Source organism: Arvicola amphibius, chromosome 6 (assembly GCF_903992535.2).
Source record: "Arvicola amphibius chromosome 6, mArvAmp1.2, whole genome shotgun sequence".
Lineage (NCBI taxonomy): Eukaryota > Metazoa > Chordata > Mammalia > Rodentia > Cricetidae > Arvicola > Arvicola amphibius.
Window position 1 is genome coordinate 22144539 of NC_052052.2, and position 27719 is coordinate 22172257.

At 50.6% G+C, this 27719-nt stretch overlaps 1 protein-coding gene across 1 annotated transcript; it reads left to right on the forward strand.

Annotated features, from left to right (window-relative positions):
• The first annotated feature begins 412 nt into the window (after positions 1 to 412).
• On the forward strand, positions 413 to 20590 carry Serinc2 (serine incorporator 2). Its single transcript, XM_038333601.2, is given in 11 exon segments — positions 413 to 536; positions 10200 to 10361; positions 10947 to 11137; positions 11720 to 11774; positions 11777 to 11801; positions 12119 to 12256; positions 14272 to 14441; positions 15869 to 15959; positions 16230 to 16365; positions 18688 to 18897; positions 20046 to 20590. Coding segments are annotated over 11 exon segments (1353 nt in total). The 5' UTR covers positions 413 to 497; the 3' UTR covers positions 20182 to 20590.
• The last annotated feature ends 7129 nt before the right edge of the window (positions 20591 to 27719 follow it).

Below are 27719 nucleotides of genomic sequence, written 5' to 3' on the forward strand. Positions count from 1 at the left end.
ATGCTCTGTAAGCCCTCTGCCAACTCAGCTACGTTACCACCCCTCCTTTTCATTCCAGTAATTTATTATTCAGCACCCATAGATCGAGCAAAGGTTTTGCACCAAGGTCTAAAGGAGTCACGGAGGACCACCTCTTAGATCATTCATGGGGTCAGTCACACAATGGCCCTGGTGAAGTTCAAATCCAGATGGATTTCCATACCCTCGCGTAGTTCAGGATACAAGCCTAGGTCAGAGTTGGGTGGGGCTGCGCCCGCCCGCGTAATTACAGGAGTTTTCCCAACCTCAGCCTCTTTCGGTAAAGTCTAGCCCCGAGCACCTGTCCCAGGTGAGTCTTAGGAGGCCGCCGAGCGTCGACGGAAAGTGTCGAGCGACTTCGTCAGGTGGGGGCGGGGCCTGGGCGGGGCTGGGCTCGGGGTGGGGCCAGCCAAGCGCCTGGAGTCTCACCGGATCCGGGATCCGAGGCTAGCGCCCCGCGCCCCGGGCCACGCTCAGCCATGGGGGCTTGTCTGGGGGCCTGTTCCCTGCTCAGCTGCGTGAGTGTCCACTCCATCCCTGATGCGCCCCCGCTCACTTTTTCTCTACCTTCTCCAAGTACTTTCTTCTTTTTTGTTTTCTCCAAACTTGTCTTTCTGGGACCCCACAGGCGCCCTTCTTATCCTCATTCCGCAGTCACTCGGCTTCGGTAGCCGGGCTCTGGACAGCTGGTGTCGCCGCTCGGGTGACCGCGGGGGAGGGGTGGGGCGCGGCTGGGTGCCCTAGGCGCCACCGCTCCGGGAACCGGGACACTGAGGCCCGCAGCGAGTGCGGGGAGCCCCGCCGCCACCGCGCGTGCCCCATCTCAGAGCGGCCCCCGGGAGCGTGGCGCGTCTCTCTCCGGGGCGCGGGACTCTTTGTGTGACTAGCAGGGTCTTGGCTCCCCTCTGCCTGTGCTTCTCTCTGTCAGAGCTGTCTTTCTGTCTGTCCCTGTTGCCTGGTTCAGTCTGCTCTTTTGTGTTTGTCCCGTCCGCGTCTCTAGGGTTCGGGCTCAGTCTGTCTGAGCGGCAGAGCCGTCTGCATCCTCTCTGCGCGCAGTCTGGCCGGCTCACTCTTAGGCACTCCCCCTGAAAGCTCTGGACCCTTCCCCTCCAGCCCGAGCCGGGAAGGGGATGGGAGTTGGGGGTTGGGTATGAAAGCCTCCCTCCTCTTGAACGAGGTTGGTATCGATTGTCACCGACCACCCGGACCAAACTTTGGATTCGGGAAGACCCAGAAATAGAAGGAGGTTGTGTGTGTCCACCTGGTCGCCTGTGTTGGAGACCAGACGGGTGGCCAGCTCTGTTTTGGGGCAGCAACGAACAGAGGGGAGGGGATGCAGCCATACCCGGCTGGGAGGCCCATACTTTCCCTTTCCCAGCCCCCTTCCCTTCCTCCCTTCACATTAAATCTGAGGTTCATTCAGACTGCTCCCTCCCCTTCTGGCCCCACACAAAGAGGGGCGGAGAGGGGTTCCAGCGGCTGGCTGCAAAATGAACGCTCAGGACTTGCTTCCTTTGTCCCTGATTTGTGTGCGTGTTAGGAGCGGGTGCCCAGGCCAGAACTGAGCATCTAGAGGTTTTCTTTGTAGCCATTTTCTGAGAGTGCGCTCCGCCTAGGGAGGAAATGGAGTGGGTCCCTGGACACAGCTCTTGTCCTCTGTTGGGCCTGTTTCCATTGAAAGGTGTGTGTGTGTGTGTGTGTGTGTGTGTGTGTGTGTGTGTGTGTGGTGTTCTCTTGCTCCCTAGTCTGATCTGGTGATCAGGAGTAAGAATATTTGCTTGCTGATGCCCCTGCCCTTTTCCAGGCACTGCTTCCTGGTTAGGGAGGGAGACCGTCCCACTCACAGCCCACAAGATTCCCATCTGGTCTTGCCTGGTTACCCATGCCTTGCTGCGGGAGGGTTCTGAGGGCAGACCTGCCAGTTCCCTATGCCTTGCTCTCCCCATCTGTGAGCTGAGGGCCTCTGCAGTGCTTTCCTTGGTACATTATTGGGGAGATAACAGACGAGAGGTGGAAACTGCCACCCAGCTCCTGTGTATAGCGAGCAGGCATCATGGGAGCTGCTGTTATCCTGGAGGAAATGTAGGTGGAGAATTCCATCTGGAGAACAGAGCCAAGAACTGCTCTGAGTCACCCAGTCTGCAGTTGACAGAGCTGAGGCCAGCCAGGCTTGCTCAGACCCTGGTTCCAGGGGTTAGCTCTCTTGTCTCAGGTTGGGCAGTGGAAATAGAAGGGAATTACAGTCAGGTTTCAAACCTGAAGCCAGAGAGCTGGAGAGCTGGCTCAGCACTTTAGAGCATTGGCTGTTGGTCCGGAGGACCTGAGTTGGATTTCCAGTGCCTACAGGGCAGCTCACAATGGCCTGTAACTCCAGTTCCAAGGTAGCTAGCATCCTCTTCTGGTTCCCTCAGGCACTGCTCACACAGTGCACAGACATGTATGCAGGTAAAACACTCATACACATAAGATAAAAATAAAAAATAAATCTAAGATAATTTTTAAAAATCTGAAGCCAGATTCAGTATTCAGAATGTAGAGGCAGAAGAACCAGAAGTTCAAGTCAGCTTCTACTACATAGTGAGTGTCAAGCAAGCCTGGGATACAATTTTTTTTAAAATCTGATTTTGGTTCAGGCTTGTTCTCTTACACACACCCCCCCCCCACACACACAGAAGTGCTTTCTGGTTGCTTAGAGACAGACCTGGTCTAGGGGAGAATTGGAAGATAGCTACTATCCAGGATCTGTAAGGGACCTGCCCCTGTCTTTGGTGCCCTCTGACTTTTAGTATGTCAGGTCATGTCCTGTACCAAAGCTCTTGGCCATGCTTTCTCACTGGTTCTCTCAGAATCACTATGGCACGGTTACTCCATTTTACGGGTGACCATGCCAACAATGGCCATCATTCACTTTGTCCTTATTGTAGGACAGCACCCAGGAACGGAGCTATCTTGTGGCACAGGCCCAGCATTGCAAGAAAAATATTTATGTATTTATGAGTATTTACTTTCCTCGCTGCAACAAAATACCCAGCAAAGCTGCTTAGGAGGAAGGGTCCATCTTGGCTCTCAGTTTGAGGCAATTGTCTGTTACTGCGGGGCAGGCTTGGTGGCAGGAACTTGTGACCACTGGTCACATTGCCCTGACAGTCAGGAAGTGGAAAGATGTGGATGTTCAGCTTTCTTTCTCCTTCAGTCGGGGACCCAAGCCCACAGGATGTTGTTATCCGCATTTACATGGGTCTCCCCTCCTCAGTGAACTAATCTAGATGCCCCTTTACACACAGGCCTACGTGTTTGTCTCTGAGATGATTCTAGATCCTATCAAGTTGACAGTCGACAGGAACTGTCATCCTGTATATGTGCCCTATCAAGTTGTAGAACTGTCATCCTGTATATGTGCCCTTGTGTTTAATCTTCGCAAAGACCCCAGCGAGGCACCTGGTGTCATTCTCATCTCAGGCTGGGGCTGTAGCTTGGTTGTTCTTGCCTAGAATGATGAAGCCCTGGGTTCCGTCCTCAGTAAGGCATAAACCGAGCTTGATGACCTCAGCACTTGGGAGGTGGAGGCAGAAGGATCCTGTCAGGCCGGGTAGCACACACTTTTAATCCCAGCACTTGGGAGGCAGAGGCAGGAGGATTCCTGAGGTCAAAGCCAGCCTGGTCTACAGAGTAAGTTCCAGGACAACCAGGACTGTTAAACAGAGGAAATCGTTGTCTCCAAAAACCCAAAACCAACCAACCAAACACTCCATACCCACTAAATTAAAAAAAAAAAAAAAAAAAAAAAGGTAAGAAGAAGGATCTGAAGTTCAAAGGTTCTCCTTAGCTTGAGTCTTAGGCTTCAGAATTGTCTCAGAAAATTGATTCCATTTTTCTGATGAAGAAGCTGGCGCAGAGGGGATTCAGTGATTTTCCTCACAGCAAAACAGTAATAGGTGGTAGAGAGGGGGCACTCCTGATGCTCAGTACCCTTCTTCCAGGGGAACGTTGCCCCATGGGAGTGAAGCTTTTTGGTTTTGTGTGTTGTTGTTCTTGTTTGTTGTTTTTCCAGACAGGCTACCTCTCTTGTAACAGCTCTGGCTGTCCTGGAACTAGCTCTTACAGACGAGGCTAGCCTCGAACTCACTGAGATACACCTGCCTCTGTCTCCCAAGTGCTGGGATTAAAGGCGTGCACCACCACCAGCCGGTAGGAGTGAAGTTTTTAAAGATTTACTTATCCATACGTGTGAGTGTATGTGCAGGTCCATGTGCACGTGCACATGTGTGCTCCTGCAGTTGCCAGAAGGGAGTGTCAGATGTTCTCTGTCGTTCCTTTGGGGTGGGGTCTTTCCCTGAACCTGGAGCTCATGTTTTCTTGGCTAGATTGGAAGCCAGCAAGCCCCAGCTATCCTCCTGCCTCCACTCTGCCCAGGAGCTTGGGTCCTGAGATCCGAACTCTGGTCTTCATGATTGTGCAGCAGGCTCTCTTCCCCACGGAGCCATTTCTCCAGTCCCCAGGAGAAGTCCTTTGTTGTTACTGTTTGTTTTGCTTTTTTGAGCCAGGGTTTTTTCTGTGTAACAGCTCTGGCTCTCCTGGAACTCGCTTTGTAGACCAGGCTGGCCTCACACAGAAGTCCTGATGGGAAGGCCCCAAGTGTTTCTGGGTTCCTGGGTTGGTGGGAGACTTCTGTGTTCTCCTAGCTATGACTCAGTTGTCCACTTCTGCTTGGCATTTGCACCGGACCGGTGAGTCCTGCCTTAGGTGGGAAGATAGGCTGGGTTCACAGGGTGGGGAGTAACTAGACAAGCCACACAGCCTGGGTGGCCAGCAGATTTTTAGGGAGGGTTGTGTGTTTGAGGGACTGTCCAAGACATGGGTTCAGGCCCTGACTTGGCATCTTCTTATCTGCCCACCGTGGGCAGCACATAACCCTCTCTGTGTCCATAGAGTTGGAGGAAGAGCGGGACCCACCCCTCACCTGTGTAGGCATTAAACAGTACCGAGAGGGGTGCATGGATACATTTTGCATCAAGCTGGCGTTGCAGCAGCCAAGCCACAAACAACAACACAGTGGTGAATTACTGAGGACTGCCAGTGAGGAAGGGGGACACCTCACTTTCAGGGAACACCACAAAACTCAGGGCTGTCCATATGTAGAGCCTGAACTTGGCCAAGTTAGTGTGCTGCCCAAGAGCCCATTCACAGATAAGGATGCTGAGAGTCCTGGAAGGGAAAACGCTGAAAGAGTTGGCGCCAAGCCGGCTCCAGGAGCCTTCAGGGAGAAGTGTGGAGCCTTCAGCTGTCTTTCCCTTGTGCTTACACACTGCTGGTTTGTGGAGGCTTAAGGGTGCATCCCTGTGCCAAGTTTTGACTTTTAAATAGTTACGAGATGCATATTCCTACCATCCTATCCTATCCTACCGTATTATTATAGTGATTAAATGCATGTCCTATCCTACCATATTATATAATATAATGGCCTACCGTTTGGATCTTTGATCTTTGTTTTAGTCATTTATCTTTCCAGACAGTCCTAGTTAAATGACCCAGCCCAGGCAAGGTGGCGTTTGTTCAGAATGAATATCGTCAGTCCAGGCTCTCAGTGATAACTGCAGTGATAATGTCAGTTCTCTCTTCTGGGTGACTCAGAGCAGCCAGTGACTCTCTCCCCACACCCCTGCTCCACCATCTGCCTCCTCATTTTGGGACCATAGTTCTGTCACTAAGTATAAACTCTGCTGTCACTCTACTTTGACAGTGAGTCCAGTTGCCCTTTGGGGAGGGAGGAAATCCAGACTCTCTGGCATAAACTTGGAGGACAGTGACTACCTCCCAGTACTGCTCTGGTCACTCTAGAAGTCCGGAAAATACAGTGGCGTTTTGGCTGCTGCTTCTACTGTCTTGTCCTCCCCTTCCCCTCCCTCCTCCTTGGTATTGTTTTTATTTTTTGAGAACAGATCTCATGTAGCTCAGGTTGGTCTTGAACTCGTTACATAGCGAGGATGACCTTGAACTGGTGATCCTGCTGCTTCTGTTTCCCAGTTGCTAGGAGTACTCACGTGGGCTGCCACCCCCAGCTTTGTCTGTCTGTGTTGCTGGGATTGAACTCAAGGCCCTTGTGCACTAGGCCCAATGTGGTCTCTGAGCTACAGTCTTACTTCCCAGCTGGGGCACCGGGTTCAGGGAGGCGAAGTGATTTGCCCCCTTTCCCTTCTTTTCTTTTTTTTTCCCACTTCTCTTTTCTCCTCTCCCGTCCCCCCTTGCTCCCCCCACTCACTTTTCATCTCTTCTTCTCACCCCTTCAGGGTCTCAGACTAACACCTGACCTTCCTGCCTTGCCTCTGAGTACAGACACCTGTACCCCTCTCCCAGTACCAACACCAAAGCCTTGAGCTACCAGTCACCAGCTGAGCTCCATCACAGTCGCCCTCCGCCCCACCCCCGTGTCTGTGCTGTAATACACACATGTTCTCACACATGTTCTGCCTCTGTAGTCAGTGTTTCTTTTGAGTGAGGGCTTGATATGTGACCCTGACCAACCTCGGGCACCAGAGTGCAATGGATTCTCCCTCATCAGGCGCCCTTGGCCTTAGTTTAGCCGATTTCATTACAGTTCAAGCATCAGCTTCATACTGATTTGCCAGCATCTCCAGCACCGCCTACAGCACCTTTTCCATCTCCCCAGACCGAAACCCCGGTGTAGTCCTTTGTCACCACGCCAGCTCACCGAAACTTCCTCTCAATGAATTCAGCTATTCTGGGTTCCTTATACAGTTGTGTCCCTTTGTGTGCTTGGGATTATGTCATTCTGAATCATGTCGTGCAGGGTTGTGGCATGTGTTGGACTGGAATCTGTTTATTTATTATTTGTGGCACATCTCCCTGTGTGGGCCCAGACTGGCCTTGCACTGTCTCTGTCTTCCAATTGCTGGGGATACAGGTTTGCTCATCACAGCCAGCGTTTCCTTTGTAAGAGTTACATTAACACTCCAGTGTGCATCTAGACCAAAACTTTATCTTGTTCAGGAGTGTTCAGTTTTTTTTTTTTTTGGATGCACATCTAGGAGTGAAAGCCTTTATTTTAAACACATCTCAAAATTGTGGCCCCCGAACTTCCTCTTATGCCTGCCTAGTGCCCTACAAATGTTTCTAGGAACAACCAGGAGGGCAGATGAATGTCTTAGGAATACCTCTATCCACCTGGCTCCAAAGCTGTGTGACTCGCTGGGGGAGGGAGTAACTCTTACACTGTTGTCAGCATGCATTTTCTGGGGTTCACTGCAGAGACTCCCCCAGGGTTGGTCAGATACTAAGAAACCTGTAGCCTGGTGGTGTATGCCTTTATCTCAGCCCTCAGGATGCGAGGCACGCAGACCTCTGTGAATAGATCCAGCGTGATCTATATATCAAGATCCAAGTCAAGCTAGAGCTACATAGTGAGCTTTATCTAAAAAAGAAAAGAGTTGGTTGGTGGTATGCACACCCTTAATTCCAGCACTTAGGAGGCAGAGGCAGGTGAGCTCTGAGTTCTGGGCAGCCTGGTCTACAGAGCAAGTTCCAAGTTCCAGGACAACTAGAGCTACAGAGAAACCCTGTCTTGAAAAACAAAAACAAAAAACGAAGAAAGAAAGAAAGGAAGAAGGAGGAAGGAAGGAGGAGGAAGGAAGGAAGAGGAAGGAAGAAGAGAAAAGGATGGGTTTTGTGGAGGCTGGAAAATAGAAGATCAGGAGTTCAAAGCCATCCTCAGCTATGTAGCAAGTGTGAGACCAGCCTGGTCAAGCAGACAGTCTCAACAAGAACAGCTAAGTTATTTTTGCAATGCTGGAGAGTAAGCTCAGATCTTGTGCCAAGCCAGTACTCCCTTTGGGCTGGAACGTGGTGTGTCTTTGGGCAAAGCTTGGCACTGTCCGCGGAGACCTGAGTTTCAATCCCAGCTCCAAGGCTGATGTATAGATCTTGGTCATAAGAAACTTTTTTGGGGTGGTGGCGGGGATGGACAGGCCGGCTTCAAATGCATTGTTTAGCTCAGGTTGGTCCTAAGGTCATGATCCTCTTCCCTCAGCCCTCCGCCTCTGGAGTGCCGGGATTCTAATGTGTGGGCCATGCTCTATCTCCTGTCACCTTTTTGGGTCTCGCTTTCTTCATATTTTAGATGGGAAGCATCCCATGGGTGGGTGGCATGCTTTCCACTCACCCTAGAGTTAGTTCTTCCTGTCACTTCCGTCTCCCGGCCTCAGTGCTATGTGACCATGTTGCCCTGTGACCTCTGCTAAACCTGTAATGTTTAACCTTCCTCATCTGCATGTGTAAACTGAGACATCTCTCTGGCTTCCCCCAAAGCCCAGGAAGCTGGGCTTCAGGAACAACTGGAAATATGGACCAGAAGTTGCTGGTTAGCATCCTTGTTGCTCTTGACTTTGTGGGTGACAGTGTTTCCAGGGATCTTTCATTTTTTGGGAGAAGGGGCAGATAGGAAAGCAGCCACATGGAGAGAGTTGTGTCCCCCATGGGTTCAGAAAGTTCTCAGAGAAGCCAGGCCTCTGAAGCTTCGGTCAGCCAAGCGGACCCAGTGGGTTGAGGTCGTTTTCTGCAGTTGGGGCTGTGTGCCCACAGAGGGTGTCCTCTGTCCTGTGGATGGAAGCCATGGTCAGGGTGGGTCCCTGTCTGCCTCCCATCTGTCCATCAGCATCACACTGCCAGCTCACCATGCCTTCTCACCTTCCTTCCTCAAATGCAACAGTCTCTGCTGCTGCAGGGCAGAAACGTTTTCCCTCTGGGTCTGGTATTAGCTCCTGATCCTTCAGCCCTCAGTTCACTCCTCAAGGAGTGCCTTCTAGGACTTGCCGTAACCCAGTCAAAACCAGTCTGGTTTGCCTCTACTCACCGACGAGGAATCTCTCAGTATCTGAATAGCTTATTAAATGCCAAGTAACACTTTTGGCTTAAGGTCTTTTTGGTCCACTGAAGACTGTTCCCCTTGGGTTCTTAAAAACCTGGGTGAGAACCGGGCTGTTTCCTCAAGACTTGTGCTTGGGATTGGTTTCCCAGAAGGACTGAGTCTTTTCTCTACGACTCAGCTGTGGTTGTTGCCTCCCTAATCCCTCAGTAGTTTCAGCCTACGAAGGCAGCAGCTACGTAGTGGATGGTGAGAGGCTCTAAGCCACCACCAGCTGTCCAACATGGGTTCTGTCCCATACAAAACAGCCTCCGGGGAATCTCAATTTCAGATGTTTTGAACATCCTGGTTTCTCAGGGCTTAACATGTATCTGGTTCTACTCCAAACACTTTATGTTCATTGAACACATAGTTCATAAGCCCCTATTAGGTTCTGGGTCTGACCCAGTGAACAAAGCAGACAAAAATCCATTCTTGTTACACGGAAGATGCAGACAGACAAGTAAGATACAAAGAGTAGTAGAGAACTATGGAGAAATCATGAGCTGGAAAAGAGAAAGGGGGTCCCAAAGAGCTTGCATTTTGTCTGTCTGTCTGTGACAAGGGCTCACGTAGCTCAGCAGGTCTCCAACTTGCTGTGAAGCTGAGGTTGGCCTGAACTCTTGATCCTTTTGCCCCAGGGATTATAGGCAGATGCTACCACACCTGACTGGGGCTTACAATTTAAACACCCAGGACTGGAGAGAGGGCCCAGTGGTTAAGAGCACTGTCTGCCCTTCCAGAGGTTCAGAGTTCAATTCTCAGCACCCACATGTCTCAGCACCCACATGATGGCCCACAGCCATCTATGGGAGCCAATGCCTTCTGGTCTGCAGGCTGCAAACATCAGTATACATAGACTAAATAAATCTAAAAAACAAAGCAATTTGAACACTCAACTTCATTCTCACAACTGCCCTGTGAAGAGTGACTACCTTCATGATCCCTATTTTATAGATGGGGAAACGGGCTCAGAGGTTGAGTGACAGGTCACGCAGGTCATTCATCAGTGGCGGCTGGCCTTCTGGTTATCCTTTTAATCACCCCCTCTGCCGAAGCGATAGTGTGACACTAGCCCTCACTTTTGCAGCTACAGGCTTTGTGGTCCTATATGAATTCAGTTTCAGTCTTGGGCTAGAAAGTTAAATGGAGGTCCTCTCCCTAGCTCAGCACAGACTTGAAGTCTGAGATGGGGCCGGTGGAGGGTGTTGAGTGCCCATGTAGGGAACGGAACTGACGGGGCTGCCATTCCTGCCTCCCCTAGGCATCCTGCCTCTGCGGCTCTGCACCCTGTATACTATGCGGCTGTTGCCCCTCAACCCGGAACTCCACGGTGAGCCGCCTCCTCTTCACCAGCTTTCTCTTCTTGGGGGTGCTGGTGTCCATCATCATGCTGAGCCCCGGAGTGGAGAGTCAGCTTTACAAGGTAAGTGTCTGCGAGGGTGTTGGGATGGCACCGGATCGCCCCCGCCCCGCCCCCGCCCCGCCCCCGCCCTTCACAGTCAAGGAAAGTGATTGAAGTTCCAGGTGCTGGTGTTCAGGCATGGGAGGACACCTGAACTTCCTACAGGGTGGATCTGTTTCTCGGGAGCGGGTTCTCCACGGAAAAGCCTATCATCACTACTGCCCTCTAGGGGCAGGTTTCTGGGAGTGCGTCTCCCCTTGAATGTTGAAGCCTGGGGTGGGAATCCTGACTTAACCTTAGTGTAGCCACCTACTGGGGGCTTTGAGGGCCCAAGACTTTTAACATCTTGACCAGTGCTTAGGTGCGGATCCCTGCAAGTACGTAGAGAGGCCAACTCTCTCGGGGGTTCCGCAAACCCCTTAGTGGTTCTGCTAAAGGTCAGAAGGTGGAGACCGCCATGAGTTGGGGGTGTGGGTTGTGGGCGATGGTTGTGAGGAGTTGTTATGGGATAGAGGTCTGGGCAACCCCTCTTAAGGAAACAAGCCTGAATGGAGGCTGCAGGGTTCTGGTGGTTGGGGCTCTCAAGCTGCCCTGTTGTCTCCACAGCTACCCTGGGTGTGTGAGGACAGGACCCAGCAACCCATAGTCCTGCAGGGCCCCGTGGACTGTGGCTCCCTGCTGGGTTTCCGCGCAGTCTACCGCATGTGCTTTGCCACAGCGGCCTTTTTCTTCTTCTTTATGCTGCTGATGATCTGCGTCCGCAGCAGCCGGGACCCGCGAGCAGCCATCCAGAATGGGTGAGGGGACAACCACATAAACCTGCACACTCCCCTGGAAGACTTTTTCTCCCTCTACTACCTTTTCCCAGGGGACTCTAGACCCTGCCCTCAGGTAGAAGCCAGAGGTCAGCCTCAGCTGTTCCCGGGAACCATCCCACCACCTTTTCTTCTTTGTTGAAACAGGAACAGGGTCTCTCACCTGGGGGCTTGATTACACCAGTCTGGCTGCCAGGGCCCCCAGTGACAAGCATGTCTGGGTTTCATGGGAAGCGCTGAAGATTACATGTCTGTCTTCGTGCTTGTGTGACAAATTACTTCAACCTGTTGAGCTACCCCTACTCAATTGTTTTGAATGGAGGATAAAGTTCAGAGATGGTAGTGGTTGCTACCACACACAACAGTTCGGTTATAGTTTTGCCGCTTGGTTCTTCCCCCTGCCCTGAGGTTTTTTCTAGGAGTGGGGAAGACCCTGCCTGTCAGGTCACCAGCATGCCCCTTCCCCTCTCCTAGGACCTGTCCCTTGGGGTGGAGGTTCTGGGCTGCCTCCGCTCCGGTTCTGTCAAGTCCCCCACTCAGCTTCCCCCTTCATTTCTCTTGTAGGTTTTGGTTTTTTAAGTTCCTGATCCTCGTGGGTATCCACCGGGGTGCCTTCTACAATCCCCTGATGGCTCCTTCCCCAAGAGTAGGTGGCTCTGAGGGCACGTGAGGGGGCAGCAAGGAGGGTGGGGGGTGTGAGTGGGGAGCGTGGGGGTGGCTCTTTGCCTTGGCATCACACTGACTCCAAGCGGCTGGCAGTCCTCCGCGTTCTCTTCACTAGATAGCATCCTAGTGCCTTGGGGTGAGTCGGGTTGGGGGACCACCTAGCCACGCCAAGAGAGCAGGACTCTGCTTCTGTTCATGTCCCGCATGCAAACATGAGTGACTATTGCATGAGTCTGTGTGCTTGAGAGAGGACAGCTGAGTGAAGGCATGCTAGGAACCCTGGTCTCTCCCCCACAGTCTGGTTCTACTTTGGCGTCGTGGGCTCCTTCCTCTTCATCCTCATCCAGCTGATCCTTTTCATTGACTTCGCGCACTCCTGGAATCAGCGGTGGCTGTGCAAGGCCGAAGAGTGTGACTCCCCAGCCTGGTATGCAGGTCAGTGCCGGCTGGCCTCCACACTGAGGGGCTGGGTGCCTGATGAGTCGGGGTTTGGAGTTGAAGTTTGGAGGAGGGAACGGGCCCTGGGAAGCTGCCGGAGGGGCCCTGAGGGGTTGTTATCCATAGCTTCTAACGAGACAGACTACACAGAGCAGGAATGTGCCAGGCCTTTTGGTGGTGGCTCAACCATACTTTTAAGTGAAGTCTGGTTATTGGAATCCCTGCTGAATCCCCCTCCACTTCTCCTAAGTCTGCAAGAAAGCCCAGGCCAGCATTCATTGCCCCTCTCTCACCCTTTCTTTCTTTCTTTCTTTCTTTCTTTTCTTTTCTTTCTGTCTTTCTTCTTCTTTCTTCTTTCTTTCTTTCTTTGATTTTTATTTGATTTATGTATTTATTTATTTATTTATTGATTGTATTTAGTTATGTGTACACAAACATTTCTTCCAAGTATGCTTGCTTGCATGCCAGAAGAGGACACTAGATCTCATCATAGATGGCTGTGAGCCACCATGTGGTTGCTGGGAATTGAACTCAGGACCTCTGGCAAGAGCAGCCAGTGCTCTTTACCTCTGAGCCATCTCTCCAGCCCCCCTTCTCATCTTTCTGAGCCTGCTGGTCTCTGTCCAACCATCAGACCTCATGAGCTATTGACAAGACCCTTGTTTTGTGAACAACTGATGAAAATCTTGCCACGTACTAATGACAGCTTGCTAGTATAACCTTTTCTTTCTTTTTTTCAAGACAAGGTTTTTTTTATGTAACAGCCCTAGCTGTCCTGGAACTTTCTTTGTAGAGCGGGCTGGCCTTGAACTCACAGAGATCTGCCTCTGCCTCCCAAGTGCTGGGATTAAAGATGTGTGCCACCACCACCCGCCCGCAACCTTTTCTAAAATATCACTGGGGTAGTAAACCCAGGATCCTGAGCATGCTAGTCAAGCAAGCACTATACCACTGAGCTACACACCCCAGCCTACTTCTTTCTTGTTATTTTAGGCACTAGGTTGCCCAGGCTAGCTCATGAGGCCATGGTTGACTGTGACTGGAGATTGGCACCCCTTTTCTCATTGAATAACCCATGGCTTCTGGGATCACTATTATGCACACAGGCGGGGAACTCTCTTCAAACTTTTTAAAAACAATTTCTTTTAATATTCACTAATGTGCATGTGTGCGTGTCAGTGCCAACCCACAAGGGTCCTGGTGTGGTGGTGCACACTTTAATACAGTGCTCAGGAGGATCCCTGTGAGTTGGAGGCCAACCTGGTCTACAGAGCAAGTTCCAGGACAGCCAGGGCTACATAAAGAAACCCTGTTTCGAAACAACAAGAAGAGTAGAATTGATGAGACTGTTTTAGAAAATGGGATGTTTTGAGTTCCGATTGGAGCCTGGCTTTATTGCTGGATCATTCATCATTAGTCATTTTTCTAGATTACAAAATTTTATCATATTCAAGATCCATGGCTGCTGAAGTTGGCTAACCCAAACTAGAACTTTAGGCGGGGGTTAAACACATAATGGAGTGTAAAAGTTGAATTTCTCATATCTTATATCGTCTTGTGGGCTTTACCAGCAAATCATTTTGGCTTTATTTATTTTATGTGTAAGGGTGTTTGTTCGCATGTGTGTGTGCTTGGTGTCTCTGGAGGTCAGAAGAGACACATCACCTGGAACTGGAGTCGTGGATGGTTGTGAGTCACCATGTGGGTCCTGGGAGCTGACCCCAGTCCTTTGTAAGAGCAGCAAGTGCTCCTAACTGCCGAGCTGTCTCCAGCCCTACCAGCAAATTCTTTCAGATGATAGCGGTGCAATGACATCCGGTACAACCCTGTTTGGTCTTTATTGTCCTTAGAGTGGCAGTCACCTCCTTACAGTGTATGAGTCATTATGGATTGGGTTGGGCAGGAACTCACAAAGGTGCCGCGGGGAGCCACGCCTCACGCGGAGGGCAGCTGCAGCCCGCTGGGGTAGCTGGCGCTCCTGTCTCAGCTGTTGTTCATCTCCACTCATCCAGGCCTTTTCTTCTTTACCTTCCTCTTCTACCTGCTGTCCATTGCTGCTGTGGCGCTGATGTTCGTCTACTACACCGAGTCTGGCACCTGCCACGAGGGCAAGGTCTTCATCAGCCTCAATCTCACCTTCTGCGTCTGCGTCTCCATCGTTGCTGTCCTGCCCAAGGTCCAGGTGAGCCTGCCCGCTGGTCCAGTCCCTTTGCAGGTGGGACTTCATGGATGAAGCTGGGTCCCAGGATAGGCACTGACAGGTCGAAGAGACCTGGCCTGTGTTGATAGCATCTAAGCTCCTGGTCTCCTGATTTGGCTGTCATATCTACAAGCTAGGCATCTTTGGGAAAGTGCTTTTTAAAAAATGTATGCTTTATGAGTGCTCTGCATGTACACCTGCAGGCCAGAAGAGGGCATCAGATCCTATTATAGATGGTGGCAAGCCACCATGCAGTTGCTGGGAATTGAACTCAGGACCTCTGGAAGAGCAGCCAGTGCTCTTAACCTCCAAATCAGCTCTCCAGCCCCTTGTAGGTTTTTTTTTTTTTTTTTTGTGACAAAACTGTATGGCCACTGTATTTCCGATTTGACCATTATTTTCCAAGAACTACAACTCCCGGAATTCCAGGAAGTCACTTGGTTCTTGGGCAGGTGGGGCTTGCGGGTTGGCTTTGATTCTTACAATGTCCATGTCAAAAAGGTCAGGTGTGCTTATTATCCAAGAGCTACGGAGGTGGGGACAGCCAGCCTAGCCAAACTGGCAAGTACCAGGTCCCACTGAGAATCCTTGTTTCTCAAAAAGCAAAAGGATGAGCCGGGCGGTGGTGGCGCACGCCTTTAATCCCAGCACTCGGGAGGCAGAGGCAGGCGGATCTCTGTGAGTTCGAGGCCAGCCTGGTCTACAAGAGCTAGTTCCAGGACAGGCTCCAAAAAAGCTGCAGAGAAACCCTGTCTCGAAAAACCAAAAAAAAAAAAAAAAAAAAAAAAAAAAAAAAAAAAAAGCAAAAGGATGGTTCCTGAGGGATGACAGCTGAAGTTGTTTTTGGCCTCCATGGTCATGTGCACACATACACACACACACACACACATACACAATATACACACACATGCATGCGTGCGCACACCCCCCCCACTTCTATAAAATGCAGATTCTTAGCCAAGGCTAGTAAACAGCAGAGTGGGGATTTGAACCAAGAGCCTGTGCAGGCAGTTGGGGAAATTCAGCAAGGAGTCGAGGCCAAACAGTTTGTTTGTTTGTGAGTTTTGTGGAGCAAAGGCAGGGATCTGGTGGGGCAGGAGCTTCCGTAGGGGGGCGCTCAGGGGCTTATTTCCCTTCTCCAGCACCCCCAACCGCCCCTGGGCAGAGGGGCCAGGTGAGGTGGGAGAGGAAGGGGCTGCAGAGTCTGGAGTGTGACAGTGGGGTGTAGGGCGCAGGTGAAGCTGAGCAATCTGGAGAGGGGCTGACCCGAGCATTTGCAGAAGAAAGGGTGCTGGTAATCTGGGGTGTCAAGAGAAAGAATTGGGGCTCCAGTTTTGGGTAGGGAGGAGTGGCGGGTGCTCTAGTGGGGTGAGCAGGCTGAGCTCTTACCTATAAACTGTTATTGCCAGGATGCCCAGCCTAACTCAGGCCTGCTGCAGGCCTCTGTCATCACGTTGTATACCATGTTGTCACCCTGGTCGGCCCTTTCCAACGTCCCTGGTGAGTGGGAGGCAGGCACTGGTCCAGCAGTGGCCTGCTGAAGTGTTAGGGACGTCATAGGGGTGTGGGACACCTAGAGGCTCAGTACTGGGGGTGGGCAGGAGGGCCCCATCTGCTTCTGGAGTTGTTTAGCTGTCTTTATTGTGTCTGCCACCCTGTGAGTGTGTCTGTCTGTCTGTCTGTCCTCTTGGGTCAGCTCTCTGCCTCTCCTCAGAGTTCCCTGGCTCCTATATCCAGTCAGCTAAGGTTAAATCTGTGTTCCTTACCCAGACCAAAAATGCAACCCTCACCTGCCCATGAGAAATGGAACAGGCCAGATGAACTTGGAGGACTACAGCACCGTGTGGTGGGATGCTCCAAGCATCGTGGGCCTCATCATCTTCGTCCTGTGCACCTTCTTCATTAGGTACCATGGACCTGGGCTCTGGGACGGGTGCTGAGTGGGGGAGTGAGAGAGGACTGGGGAGCTTCCTATTGCTGTGATAAGTGCCAAAACCAAAGCCAACACGGTGAAGAAAAGGCTTATTTGGATTACGATTGTGTGTCTCGGTCACGGTCTGTCACGGAGGGAACACTGCCTATTGGTTTGCTTTCGGTGGCTTATTCAGTTCTCTTTCTTCTACAATCCAGGCTCATCTGCCCAACAATGGTGTCACCCACAATAGGGTGGGCTTTCTCCTTTCCCCCTCTCTCCTCCTCTCCCCTTTAATGATTTATTAATCAATCTTTAATCAAGAAAATGCCCCTTGCCGGGCGGTGGTGGCGCACGCCTTTAATCCCAGCACTCGGGAGGCAGAGGCAGGCGGATCTCTGAGTTCGAGGCCAGCCTGGTCTACAAGAGCTAGTTCCAGGACAGGCTCTAGAAACTACAGGGAAACCCTGTCTCGAAAAACCAAAAAAAAAAAAAAAAAAAAAGAAAATGCCCCTTTTGGTTGGTTCTCTCCTTCGGGATTGAATTTATGCCATTAGGCTTGGCAGCAGGTGACTTGACCTTCTGAGCCATGTCCCTGGTCCTGTTTATTATTTTCGTGAAAACTTTCTCATGGAATTTTTTAGAACAATGTTATGGGCCAATAGAAACAGCAAAGAATCAAAGTATTAAGGTGCAAGCTGTAAAAAAAAAAATCCCAAGTAAAATTCCAAAATGTCTGATGTACTAAGTTATTCATTAGCTAACCAAGAGCTCAAGAAAGGCCAGCACCCAGATAATAAAATACAGATGTTTAAAAATTACTCTTGCATATATGAGCATGATGTATATGTATGAGTATGTACCATGTATGTGTATATATGTGCATGATGTGTATGTACCATGGCACATATGTAGAGGTCAGAGGATAAGGCTGTGAAGTCAGTTCTCTGCCTCCACCTTTACACGGGTTGTGAGGGTGAAACTCGGGGTCACCAGGTTTGAGCAGCAAGCACGTTTACCTCATTGAGTCACCTTGGGGACCCATGGCATTTTTTTGGTCTTTCTTTTCAGTGCTGGGATCCGGCCAGGACCTTGCACGTGCTAGGCCAATGCTCTGCACTGACTCCCCCCCTCTGTTTTCTTTTCATAAACATGAAGGCAGGCAGTGGCTAACACCAAATGCCCAGGACTAACAAAGCTCAGAGTTTCCAGACATGGTGCATGCCTTTAATTCCCACCCCTGGGAAGCAGAAGCAGGAGGACTGCTGTGAGTTTCAGAACATCCAGAGTGACATAGTGACATAGTTCAGGCCAGCCTGGACTATGTGAGACTGTCACACAAAACAACCAGAGTGCTGCGCTGATGGGCCAGGGGGAAAGTACAGGCTGTGCAGACATGAGGACCTGAGCTTACATCCCCAGCGTATACTACAGGACACTGCTCTACCCCAGCATATACTACAGCACACTGCTGTACCCCAGTATATACTACAGGACACTGCTGTACCCCAGTATATACTACAGGACACTGCTGTACCCCAGCATATACTACACGCACACAGATACATACACCCTCCACCCAATAAAAACAGCCTGTATTAATCTTCTTTCTGTCGCTGTGATAAACACCATGGATCAAAAGCAACTTGTGAGACAAGGATTTATTTCGGCTTATGCTTCCAGACAGGAAACAGTTCATCACGGAAACATGTCTGAACAAGAACTCAAGGCAGAAACCTGGAATTAGGAACTGAGACAGAAGCCACAGAACACCACTGCTTCCTGGCTTACTGCATGGCTTGCTCAGCTGGCTTTCTTATGCCTGTCCAGGGTGGCACTGCCCACAGTGAGCTGGGTCCTCCTATATCAATAATTAACCAAGATAATGTCCCAAAGACTTGCCTACAAGCTGATCTGGTGGAAGGAATTCCTCGGTTGAGGTTCCCTAGTTCGTGACCAAAACTGAGCCAGCAGAACTTTGATGAATGAAACGCCTGGTTTGGTGCTTTCAGTACTTGGTACTCAGTACTCAGTATTCAGTACCTGTTCTGGAAGTGGTGAAGTGACTATTCAGTTTATATCCTGGACCAGACATTTGGGAGGTACTTGAGGGAATCAAGGGCTCACAGAGCTGTATTTTACTAAGGGTCATAAGGATCAGAGTAGAGTTGAGAGCCTGAACTGTGTTGGCTCATGGGCGTCCAAGGAGCCTGGGCCACCTAAGCCTAGTGTTGTGACCCTGGCTCACAAGTCACACCCTGCTGTGTCTACCCATCTCTGTTAGTGGCCCTAACAGCCTGCCTTCCTCTCCCACAGTCTGCGATCCTCTGACCACCGGCAGGTGAACAGCCTAATGCAGACAGAGGAGTGTCCCGTGGAGACGATACAGCAGCAGCAGGTGGTCGTCAGTGGGGGCCGCGCCTATGACAACGAGCAGGATTGTGTCACCTACAGCTATTCCTTCTTCCACTTCTGCCTGGTCTTGGCCTCCCTGCATGTCATGATGACACTTACCAACTGGTACAGGTGCGCTGTGGCAGCCTGGTGGGCGGGAGGACCCAGCCAGCCCCGGGTGGACCCCCTGAGTATTTTCTCCAGCCCCTTCTGGGTCTTCCGGCCTCTGCTCAGGCTTGGGTACTTAGGTGGCAGAGCCTGTCTTAGGCCCTCACAAAACCGACCCTTCTGCCTTAATTTCCCTGTTGTGCCTTCATCAGCCCAGCTTCTTACACTTTAGCTAAGAGACCAGAATGGACAAACAGGAGGTGGGGCTGGGCTTCAGCAGGGTGACCATGTGTGCAAATCAGAGCTGGGTTGTGGGGGAGCCCAGTGTGGGGTGCAGGGAGAGGCAAGATTAGGGTATGGCAATCAGAATGGAAGTCATGGAATTAAGCGTTGGAATCAAAAGGTCTAGAGTTGGGATTGAGATAATGGAGAGCTGCATCTTGTCAGGACTATTGGGGAGCAATCGTGTATCAGTATACACTGGGGCTAGCTCATTAAAATTGGGGTTCAGAGGCAATCAAACCAGTAGGGGGCAAGGAGCTGAAATCAGGGGCCAAGGCTCAGTCATCAGATTAAGGACCAAAATAAAGGCCAGGAACACTTAAAGTCAGAGTTCATCAGGGGTGAGGGGTGAGGCCAGAGAACTGGTTGACAAAGTACTGAAAATGGGGTTTCTCTGTGTTGCCCAGGTGTGCTTGAACTTGAGATCCTCCTGCCTCACTTTCCTGATAGGCTGGGATTACAGGCCTGGGCCACTGGCCCTTGGACTTTTTTGTTTTGCTTTTGATACAAGGTCTCATGTAGCCCAGGCTGGTCTCAGATTTATTATGTAGCCAAGGATGGTCCTTAACTCCTGTTCTTCTTGCCGCGCCTTCCAAGTGCTTGGATTATTAGCATCACTATGCTTGGCTCAGGATGGCAGAGTGAGGGACCAAGAGGCAGGTCAAGTCAAAACCTAGACGTATGGTCAAGATGGGAATTGAGGTCAAAGTTGCTTCTGTGCTCCAGGGTCCCAAGGCCAGGGTGTCTCCAGTGTGAGACACAGGAATTGGAGGTACAGGGTAAGAGCCAGGGTTGGATTTAGTTGTCTCAGCTGGCTCATCAAGTCAGGGAACAGGACTGAGGTCACAGGATTGGGGGGCCAAGCTCATGAGCCGGATGGTGTGTTCCAGCCCTGGTGAGACCCGGAAGATGATCAGCACGTGGACCTCTGTGTGGGTGAAGATCTGCGCCAGCTGGGCAGGGCTGTTCCTCTACCTGTGGACCCTGGTGGCCCCCCTGCTCCTGCCCAACAGAGACTTCAGCTGAGAAGGCCCTGCAGCCCACTCACCTGGTGCCTTGGGGCTCAACAAGGGCCGGCCCACCCTTGGTCGCACCCACCCACCCTCTTCCAGGACCTGCCCGAGTCAGGGGACCCTCCGTTTTCAGTGCCTCCCGGGTCTGTGGAACATTAGGCTCTGATCAAGCCCCGCTTTCTGCTGCCTGTGGCCATGCACACTCACCCTTGGGGCAGAAGTAGCCCCTGTCCTCGGGGTCCCCAGAAGAGGGTATGGAAGGAGAGTGGCCCAGAGCCGCTCAGCTGGCAGGGGGTACCCACCCCACTGGGGTGCCCACACCAAGGCCTGTGCTCCAGGCCTCCAGCGCTAACCCTCTTTCCTAGACCACGTGCCTTACTGAGTCTCTGAGACTCCATCCAATAAACACACCTGTACATGTATGTGACTTCCATGTCCTGTGCTCCTCACCCTTGGGGGCGTAGAATGCCATGCCTGGGAATAAGGGTCTTGGAGAGTATGGTGGGCAGTCTGGAGAGCAGAGGTTCTGTCAGGGAGCCAAAAAGGCTGGGCCCAGGACCCTGCTTTCTTTACCCTGCTTTCTTTTTTTTCCCCACGCCACAAGAGGGCGCAGGCGGGCACTCGGGAGAGAGACGGCCCACAGCCGCTCTGTGACAGCAAAAGACAGCCCACGCCGCTCTGTGACGGGAATCGGGACCTTGGGACTCACAAGTGTTGTGCTTAGCTGCTGAGCCACCGCTCAGCTAGGTTCAGGACCCTGCTTTCTAGCATCTGCTCTCTGCTCTGCTCCCCTCTGACCTCTATTCATAGTCTGGGCCTTGTTGCTACACTCACTCCTCTTCTAGCTGCAATGGTCCTTGGGCTTGATGCCCTGGGAATCCAGAGAAGACCCAGAACATTCCCAGGCCTTGGAACACCTAAGGAAGGGCTCATGCTCTGAAGCCACCAAGCCTGCCTGGCTCTGCCACTCTGAGGAGGCTGGGTCGCTCTCCTCAGTGATTCAAGGGGAGCCATGCTGCCTGGTTGGTAAGTGGTTTCTGCAATGGCCCAAGAAGTGGCCTGTGCAGCAGACTCAGCCAGAGGTGCTGGTATGAGGGTCAGAGATGGGCTCCTGTTACTCCAGTGCAGGCCGTTCATCCCTCGTGGTGTGGTGGTGCTCGTGGGTGTGGACTGTAGGTAGTTTTTCAATAGTCCGGTTAGGTACCCTTTACAGCCCTTCCTGGATGAAGAGATGGCTCAGAGGTTAAGAGCAGTGGCTGCTCTTCCAGAGTTCTGAGTTCAATTCCAGCAACCACATGGTGACTCACAGCCATCTGTAATTTATCTCTTCTGGCCTGCAGACAGAACACTGTATACATAATAAATACAAAGTTCCACAGGCTTGCCTGAGACCCAACCACCTCCCAGGTACCCCAAGGTTTTAGGGAGTGCAGGAATGGAGCAGGCATCCTGGAAACGGGTGAGTCTAATAGACTCCCTGGAAACTCACTTGGGCCTAGCGCTCAAAGCACAGGAAATAACTGCTGGAGGTTTGCTGGGGCTCAAGAGCAAATACAAACTTGCTGGGATGCAGAGGGCATGTGGGGTCGGAGGAGCGTGAGAAGATGGGTGGCCTGGCACAGACCCTCAGGGGTTGTGGGGAGACTAGGTACCCTAAAGACAGAGGGGAGCTGCTAGGGTGCTGAGGCAGGGGCATCCATAGAGGGGTGAGTTGATACTGGGATCTCCCAGATGATGTTTTAGACAGATTTTTCTGGGTGAGGTAGGGTGGGTGGAAAGCCAAACTAGGTGAAGCTAAGGAAGGCTCTCTTACATCACTGGAGGATGTTCTTGGTCTACTGTGCACACAGTAGGTGCACAGTAGACATCCTCAGCCCCTTCTCCATGTCCTAGCACACAGTAGGTACACAGTGTACATCATCAGCTGCTCCTTCCTGTCCTAGCACATAGTAGGCACACAATGGAGATTCATAGCCCCTTCTCCCTGCCCTAGCACACAGTAGGTACACAGTGAACATCTATAGCTTCTTCTCCCTGTCCTAGCACACAGCAGGTACACAGTAGACATCCTCAGCCCCTTCTTCCTGTCCTAGCACACAGTAGGTACACAATGGAGATTCATAGCCCGTTCTACTTGTCCTAGCACACAGTAGGTACACAGTGGACATCTACAGCTCCTTCTCCCTGTCCTAGCACACAGTAGGTACACAGTAGACATCCTCAGCCCCTTCTCCCTGTCCTAGCACACAGTAGGTACACAGTAGAATCCATAGTCCCTTCTCCCTTTCCTACGTGGTCATGCTGCAGCTGCTCTGAGCTCATCAGATATAAGAGGAAATGCTGAACCGTTTGCCTTCCTGTTACAAGGTATTGCTGTGTCTGTCTTTTAACTCAAAGCAATGCCTGGAGCTACAACAACTTTCTTGGGACAATGAGATGACAAACCTGTGGATGGGAAATCTGCCTTAGGAGGGAGAATGGGAGGAGTGGATCCTTGATGTCCGCTGGAGCTCTGCTGTGCTTGGCTCCAACTTCACCTACACGAGGAAAACCAACCTCTGTATGTCCAAGTCCCGTTAGGCATCAGCTCCGTGCGACTGGATGCATGGCTAACTGTCTGAATTACTGTCCTCTGCTATGAAGAGACACCATGACGAAGACGACTCTAATTAACTGAGAGTTTGTTTACAGGTTTAGAGGCTTAGTTCAGGATCATCTTGGCAGGAAGCAGGCAGACATCGCACTAGAGCAATAGCTGAGAGCTTTACATCCTGATCCCCAGGCAGCAGTGAGGGAGAGAGGATGCTGTTGGCATGAACTTTTGAAACCTCAGAGCCCACTCCCAGTGTCACATCTACTCCTGTAAGGCCACACCTCCTAATCCTTCCCAAGCAGTTCACTAACTGGGAACCAAGAAACCAAGCATATGAACCTGTGAGGGCCACTCTCATTCAAATCCCCGCACTGATAGAATTTACTGGCCATTGATTTTAGGGATAACAAGAATAGCAAACAGGACCCTGACCCTGAGTCTAATTAGCACACATTTCTTCTAGCGCTCTGTTTATTTCTTGTATGACCATTGAAGCTCCTTGTGTGACTCACTATATGGCCCAACTCTCCCCAAGGCCAGGACAAATGAGAACCTATGCTCACTGGTTGTTTGTGGCTCCCCACAGACCTAGACCAGAACCCCTGATGTTGAGAAGCACTCAGAACAAGTCAGGTTAGATGAATGAACACCGTTTGATTCTGGAACAGCCACAGGAAGGCTGTGGTGGAAGGAGCAGGCGTGGAGGGCTCCATCGGGCCAGGAAGCCCAAGTTCTGCTATTGAGAGGTCAGAGAACTTTCCTAAGAATTGACTTTGACGCTGAGGCTGGCAGAGTGTGTGGAAGTTCACTGTGACAATGAACATGGAGAAGCCTGCTACAGGTGGTGCATGCCTGGTGGTGTAAGCTTTACACTTGAGGCTAGGGTGGGAGGAATGGCTAGTTTAGAATATACTGCAAATCTTGCCTCAAAGTGTACCAACAAGGCACGATTGTTCCGTGGTTAAAAGTGTGTGCTGGCTGGGTGATGGTGGTGCATGCTTTTAATCCCAGCACTCAGGAGGCAGAGGCAGGAGGATCTATATGAGTCTAAGGCTAGCCTGGTCTGCAGAGTGAGTTCCAGGACAGGCTCCAAAGCTACACAGAGAAACCCTGTCTTGAAAAACAAAACAAAAACAAACAAACAAACAAAAGTGTGTGCTGTTCTTGCAGAGGACCAGAGTATAGTGATATTTTATTTATGTTTTAATAAATAAAGTTTGCCTGAAGATTGGAGGGTAAAAACTAAGCCACTGAAGGCCAGACAGTGGTGTCACACACCTTTAATCCCAGGATTTTGGAGACAGGCAGATGAATCTCTGTGAGTTTAAGGCCACTCTGGGCTCCACAAAATCAATGCAGAAACAGATCCAGGTAGTGGTGGCTCACACTTTTAATGCCAGTACTAGGGAGTCACATGCCTTTACTCCCAACACTAAAGGGAATATAAAACAGGAGGCGACAGAGGCTCTGGGCTCAGTCTGGTAGAGATAAGACTTCTCTAGTGACTTGGCTGTTTTGCTTTTCTGATCTTCAGCTTGAACCAATATCTATTTTTTTTTAATTTGTGCTACACCAGAGTTAGTATTTGATGCCTAGCACCCCATGTTGGGTGCCATAACCCCAGCTCCAGGGGACCAACAACCTCTTTTGGCCTCAGGCACCCACATGTACCTATGTATGAACCTATGAGTGAGTGTGAGCACATGCGAGCTCACACACACACACACATACACACACACACACACACACACACACACAGAGAGAGAGAGAGAGAGAGAGAGAGAGAGAGAGAGAGAGAGAGAGAGAGAATAACTTTTTAAAAGTAGAAGTGGGTGGATGACCATGTAGATAAAACTGTTTCACATGCAACTGTGAGGTTCTGAGTTCAGGTCCTTAGGAATTGAGCTGGGCATGTTTTGAGCATGGGAAGTGGAGGCAGATGATCCTTGAATGTTCCGTGGGCAGGCAGCCTGGACTAGACCTCGGTGAATGAATGACGAGGATCCTGTCTAAAGCAAGGTGGAAGGTGCAGACTGGCATCTGGCATACAAAGATGACCTCTGACCTCCACATGCACTCGGTGGAGCTCTGCATACAGACAGACATAGCAATGTTTCTCTGTGTAGCCCTGGATATCCTGGAACTCACTGTCGACCAGGCTGGCCTCAGGCTCACAAAGACCCACCTATCTCTGCCTTCAAATTCATGGGGTTAAATTTGTGTGCCACCACTGCCTGGTTGCTTTGTGTGTGTGTGTGTGTGTGTGTGTGTGTGTGATTTATTTTTGTTCTGTGCGCGATGTTTTGCCTGCATGTGTGGGCACCACATGCATGCAGTACCCACAAAGGCCAGAAGAGGGCACAAGGTTTTTCCTGGAACTGGAGTTGTGAGCTGCCGTGAGGATGCTGGGAACTGGATCTGGGTCCTCTGCAAGAGCAATCAGTGCTCTGAACCACAGAACCATCTCTCCGGCCTCCACACAAAGACATTTTTAAAAGTAGAAACAGATTTGAATGGATGATGAATGAATAAATAAATGGTCTCTTGCTGTCTGATTTCATTGCTCTGAGGCACCTGGAATGACAGATCCTTAGGGAGGGGAAGCCAATTAGTGGTTGCCAGGGCCTGGGAAGAGGGTGTGGAGTGATTGCTTAGCAGGCAGGAGGTTTCCATTTGGGGTGATGAAAATTATGTGGAGCCAGATGGAGGTGATAATGGGATAAAACTGCAAAAATATACACTATGGAGCTGTACATTTTAAAATAGTTTATTTGGGGTCACAAGATGGCTCAGTGAGTAAAGGTGCCTGCTGTTGAGCCTGAGTTCTGCGTTCAATCCCTGGAACCCACTTGGTGAAAGGTGGTCAGGTTCATGTAGTTGCCCTTTGACCCTCATGAGCCTGCCAAGGCTCATATGTCCCCCTTCCCCAAATAAATAAAACATAAATGTAATAAAAATAAAATGGTTGATTTTATGTTATGTGAATTTTACTTCAATTTAAAGCAAAATGTTTTAACTACCATGGAATTTTCATAACTACTCAAGGATTTAACACATTTAGAAACGTATTTGCTATTAATTTATTTTTCTTAGAGACTTGATCTTCAACTCGTTTGAGAAAGAGCAACTGAAGAAAGACAGCAGTGTGTGTATCTGTGTATCTGTGTGTGTGTGTGTGTGTGTGTGTGATATTGCAATTCGCTTTTCTTCTGTTGTGATAAAAACAGGCTAGTCAGATCTGGGCAATCCCTAAGTTGGGAACCCCCCCACTGTCCAGGTGATTCTTGACTGTTGATGGTAAAAACTAGCCAGAACAGAGAGATAGGAAAAAGCCAACAAGCCCAGATGAAGATGGCTTTTCCTAGGTCTGGAACTCCTGCTCTTTCTGCAATTGCACCCGACTCTCTGCTCCACTAGAAGAGTTTCAGGCTGGGGGGGGGGATCCAGTGTGTGCAGAGGGGACAGAGCCTGGCTAGGAATCACCATTAGTTTTCGCAGCCATCACACAGCTAGACAAAAGAGCCAGGATGTTGTCGTGAAGGGCAAGCAAACCCAGAATGTTGCCGATGCCCAGTGGTGACCCACTGCAGTCCCAGAACAGGTGACTTGGGAAGGAATGGACTCTTGATGCCTCTTATTCTCCTGGAGGCCCAGACTCCATCAGACCTCAGTGTTTAGCTGGGGGCTTCACCCAGCTCCTGGCATAAGCTCCCTCCCTCCCCTGGGAGCTGCCTCAGTCCAAATTCCACCTCTGAGAAAGCCTGCCAAATGGTGAGCCCTTCCCAGGGAGAATCAAAACCACTCCCACAGGCTATTTAAACTGCCCCCCTCAAGAATGAACACGTGGTCTCCTGGTTTTCCGTGGTCCTTTCAGTTCTCCTTTCCCCCCTCTCCATGTTTGCGGGGGGGGGGGGGCACCAGGGAGTGCTGCCATTCATTAAACCTGAGCATCTTTTAATTCGGTCTGATCTGGTTTGATTCAGATTATCACGTCGGTGGAGAGGTTTGTCGGTCAAAAAATACTTAACACTCAGCACTGGGCACTGTGGCCCCCATTGGGCAGCAGCACACAGAAAGATGCCCATGGTTTTTACAGATGCCCAGCCAAGCCTCAAGGTGATTTCTTGTTCCCATGCCTGAGGCCACAAAGCAAATGAAGTGCAGACCCATAAAACTCCTTCTGCTCTCCAGCCTCTCGAGAGACCCGGAGATGGTGCAGTGTTGTGTGGACTGCTTTGCGTTTTGTTCCTTAAATCTTAAAGACCAGGCTGTGAGCTAGATGGGTGGTTAACAGCACTTGCTGCTCTTGCAGAGGATCTGAGTTTGGTTTCCTGCACCCACAACTGCCTGCAACTCTAATTCTGGGGAATACAATGCCCTCTTCTGGCCTCTGTGGGCACAGTCATGCATGCCGGCAAAATAACTGTACACATAAAAATAAAAACAAATCTTTAAAAATAGAATATTAAGCTGGGCAGTGGTAGCATATGCTTTTGATCCCAGCACTCAGGAGGCAGAGGCAGAAGCAGAGGCAGGGGGATCTCTGAGTTTGAGGTCTACAGAGCAAGTTCCAGGATAGCCAGGGCTACACAGAGAAACCCTGCCTCAAAAAAAAAAAAAAAAACCTTTTTTTGAGACAGAATTTCTCTTAGTTCTGGCTGTCCTGGAACTCACTATGTAGACCAGACTGGCCTCAGACACACAAATATTCTCCTTCCTCTGCCTCTCCAGTGCTGGGATTAAAGGCATGTGCCATCACATCCAGCTAAAATAAAAACATTAAGTTTTAAAAAATCATGATTAGTGTTAGTGGCAAGTTTTGTTGGGGCCACCCCTTCTGATATTCATTCCTCTTTAAATCAGCCAAGACACTGGCAATGGGCAACTTGATTTCCTAATTAGCGGCTATTGAACTCGCCTGTTGTCCCAGCTGCCTTGAGCAAACAGCCAGCCTGGCT